Genomic DNA, 3761 nt, shown 5'->3' on the forward strand with positions numbered 1-3761 from the left:
CCTTCATTTATACCTTTATTTTGTTAAAAAATGTAGGTGGTTTCTGAATTTCAAAATAATTTTTGGCAGTCTATAAATTTTCATACTTATTCTACAGTATATCACAATTATAAATAATGTTGCAATGAACATCCTTATAATCGTTATTTGACCATATCTCTGATATTTCCTTAGCATAAATTACTAGAATTAGACAACTAGGGTGGAGGAATTAAAATCTGAGCTACAGTATCAACTGTGGTTACAGACAGTTTGTAGACTTTCTAGACCAGAGGTCGGCAAACGTAAATATTTATTTTAGGCTTTGTGGGCCAAGAGGCAAAATAAGGCTATGTGTAAGTACATTATTTCCATAACCATTTAAAACTGTAAAAAACATTCTCAGCTCACAGACTATTAAAAAACCATATGACTGGCCAGAGTTGTCCTGCAAACTGTAGTTTGCCGACCCCTGCTCTAGGGAGTGGCTTTAGGTCCCAAGGATAGTCTATGCGTAAAGAATGATCTGTTGGTCTAGAGTCCTTCACATGTCCCTAAATTTCAGTATTAGCAGTTTCTCTGCTTCGATAAGGGACACAAATGGAACAATGAGATACCTAAGTACCCTGTGTGCTGTCTATCAGCTGTTACTTCTACTCATTGCTGTCTTTGAGGCTTAGAAACAATGCCAAGGCCACAGTACTGAAAAGTAGAGAAATGATAGAGTTGTTAGTAAACATTAAGATTAAAATACACCAAAGACCAAATATCAGATGGCTGTTTAAAACACCCTCCTGATCTTCCAACTGAACGCTAAAATCTACACGTCTGAGCCATCAGTAGTGTTGGATGTAGACTCCTGCGTAGTCGAGGGAAAACAAAGATGCTATGAGACGGCCAAAGTGAAGAACCCTGCTGATTTTCTCAGAAATGCCCGATCGAGTCTCCAGACGGCATCTCGTGTTAGCATGCATGGCAGTTACCTGCATCTGCACCTCCACAGCCACAAGTTTCCAAGGTTCGTTACTCGAATTTACAGTCACTTATGAGAGGTGGCAGCAGTGTTGATAAAATGGACACCCAAATGTTTCAGTTACTCTACTTTTCAAATTGAGGAAAGTTGTAGGAAAGCAGGGACCTTGCAATTTATCAAGTGCCGATTCTGAATTTCTGTGATAATCAAGCATAAAAGTAAAAAGATTCTGAAGGGACAGAGGGTACTACTTAAGAAAGATGGAAGGAGCGGTCTTTGGAAAAGTCTTCTATGTCATTCTTGTTTCACATACGTGGCCACCTGAACCCCACAAGGGTAGGCTGGGGAAGGGAAGACAGCTGAAGGAAGCCCCTCACAATGAGTCCTTGTGTATCTGACATCATGTATGTCTTAACTTCTTCACGATTTTGTTACACAACTAGTGGAGGAGAAGGTATGGCGGCTGCTTCTGTATCCCGTTTGCTCAGAAAATTAAGCAAGAACTTATCCTGCATTGAATCCTCTTCTCCCATCTGGCTGCCATATTTAGTAACAGGCAGAAAAAAACCTTATGCCTCAGTGTTTCTCTTCAAGAGGGCTGCTAGTCACCCAGCCAGGTGGGAGGCCAGGATGTTGTCACTGAAGCCTTTCCCCTGCCAGCCCCACTGAGCTGCTCTGTGGCCTTTCCTGCTTCCTTGGCATAGGTCTGAAGGAATTTCAGAGCTATGTGGGAGGGCGAGAGCATCCAAGCCACACTCTGATGAGACCTGAGGGAGCTTGGACACACCTTCTAACCTGGGTGATTTCTCCCACACAGATGGGATATTCTGCCCAGGAAGGTGTGAGTTTCTGCTAATGCTTTGCATTTGGATAGTATCTTTCTGGGTGGACCTCTCTGTTTCTTCTTTTTTCTTTTATTTTCTTTTTCCTAATCCCCTCATGTCCTTGTTTCTCTCCTTCCATCCTTGTTTTTATGTTTATTTTTTATTTTTCATACTCCTCTCCTTCCCCTGATGGTTAACCGCTGGTACACATTCCGTTTCTTTGCTTCCTTGCACCTGCTGCTGCTGCTGCTGCTGCTGCTTCCTCCTCTGACTTCAGGACGGGGCCTTCTTTATGGAGTTTGTCCGCAGCCCACGCACGGCATCGTCCACCTTCTACCCTCAGGTTAGTCAAACTCCAGGGCTCCGCATGCCTGTCTCACCAGCAGAAGCCACGAGCTGGCCTTCTGTTTGGCTCTGGACAGATGGAATTGGGCTGAAACTGAGTTTGAGGGGCAGTTGAAATTGAATCTGGTCTCAGAAGTGTACTTTCCCTTCCATGGTGTTTGTGGCAGTGAAGGGAGATGGAAGGGATTAACATAAGAGAGCCAACAATTGCACCAGTGTTGACTCAAATGTTTCTCACTGCTGCCTGTGTGTTTCTCATAGTTGCCACTGATTCTCTGCCACATTGCAGCACCTTGCCTTTTAGGCTGTAGAAGCAACATGAAATATGCTTACTCAAGGACTGAACACTTATTTTTTTTCCTCCCAATACAACCAGATAAATTTATAACAGTGTGGCAGGAAGTAGTGAAAAACAGAGCAAACATTTGTTATTAGGTATACGCTATATCATAGGCTAATGGTGTAGCTCTCCTATCCTCTGGGCTTCCCTTAACTTATTTGTCAAATAAAGGGTTTGGGCCAGATCTCCAAGGGCTTTCCAAGCCTTGAAATTCTTCGCTTACTATGTGCCAAGCGCATGTATTATTTCATCTTCACAGCAGAACCTACAAGTTGGCTGGGCATGGTAGCTCACACCTGTAATGCTAGCACTCTGGGAGGCCAAGGCAGGAGGATCCCTTGAGGTCAGGAGTTCAAGACCAGCCTGAGCAAGAGTGAGACCCTGTCTCTACCAAAAATAGAAAAATTAGCTAGGTGTGGTGGCATGTGCCTGTAGTCCCAGCTACTCAGGAGGCTGAGGCAGGAGAATCGTTTGAGCCCAGGAGTTTGAGGTTGCTGTGAGCTAGGCTGAAGCCATGACACTGTAGCCCAGGTGATTAAGTAAAAGTTTTATCTCAATTTTATAAATGGAGAAATTGAGGGATGAGGAAGTTGTGCTTTATACAGCAGAGGGTAGAGCTGGGATTTAAATCCAGGCCCACAGGCTTGACTCATGCCCCACTCTGTAATTACTGTGAGTAATTACTATTTCGACAGGGCCTAGGAGAAGAGAAACAGGGCTCACTGCCCTTTATGGAGGGCCCTAAGTATATGAAATTGACTTAGTTATGGAAAACTGAGAAGAGTTGAGAGGGTTTATGCAGAGTGGCGCAGGCTAAGGACGGTGGGGATATGGAGGTTCAAAGGCAAAGGTTACAGAATCCTTAATTAGTGGAAATCAGAAAACCAATATTTATGGAGTACCCACTCTGCCGGCTACTGTGCAAAGGGCCTTGCAAACATAGTCTTCCCAAAAACCTAGAAAGTGCAGGTATTATCACCCCATTTTCCAGATGAGGAACTGAGACTTAAAGAGGTTAGCTCATCACAGAGCAACAACTAGTAAGTAGCTGAACCCCTACATCATCCTGCCCACTATGCTGGGAGGGTCAGGATTTAGTCAACGTCGGAGCTTTCCCTTTCTTAGGAGGCCAGAGGTTGCTGCACCTGTCTGTGCAGGTCTCCAGATGTCTGCACCTGCCTCTTCCCAGTGAGCTGCGTGGCCCTGGGCAAATCCCTGTCGGAACCTCTGAGTCCTAATCATCTCTGATCTCTGAGTGTGGGTGGCATACTATATTTTTGGTTTGAAACAAACTTAGGTT

General features: G+C 44.3%; 1 protein-coding gene across 1 annotated transcript in view; it reads left to right on the plus strand.

The window, feature by feature from the left end:
• The window catches only part of DEPDC5 (DEP domain containing 5), a 131059-nt gene that overhangs the window by 88967 nt on the left and 38331 nt on the right, over nt 1–3761 (plus strand). The window contains exon 29 of the mRNA XM_012660414.1: nt 2054–2119. Within this exon, the coding sequence (XP_012515868.1) occupies nt 2054–2119 (66 nt within the window). The remainder of the gene's footprint in view (nt 1–2053; nt 2120–3761) is intronic.

This window comes from Propithecus coquereli, unplaced genomic scaffold (assembly GCF_000956105.1).
Source record: "Propithecus coquereli isolate 6110/MARCELLA unplaced genomic scaffold, Pcoq_1.0 Scaffold665, whole genome shotgun sequence".
In the NCBI taxonomy this organism is placed as follows: domain Eukaryota; kingdom Metazoa; phylum Chordata; class Mammalia; order Primates; family Indriidae; genus Propithecus; species Propithecus coquereli.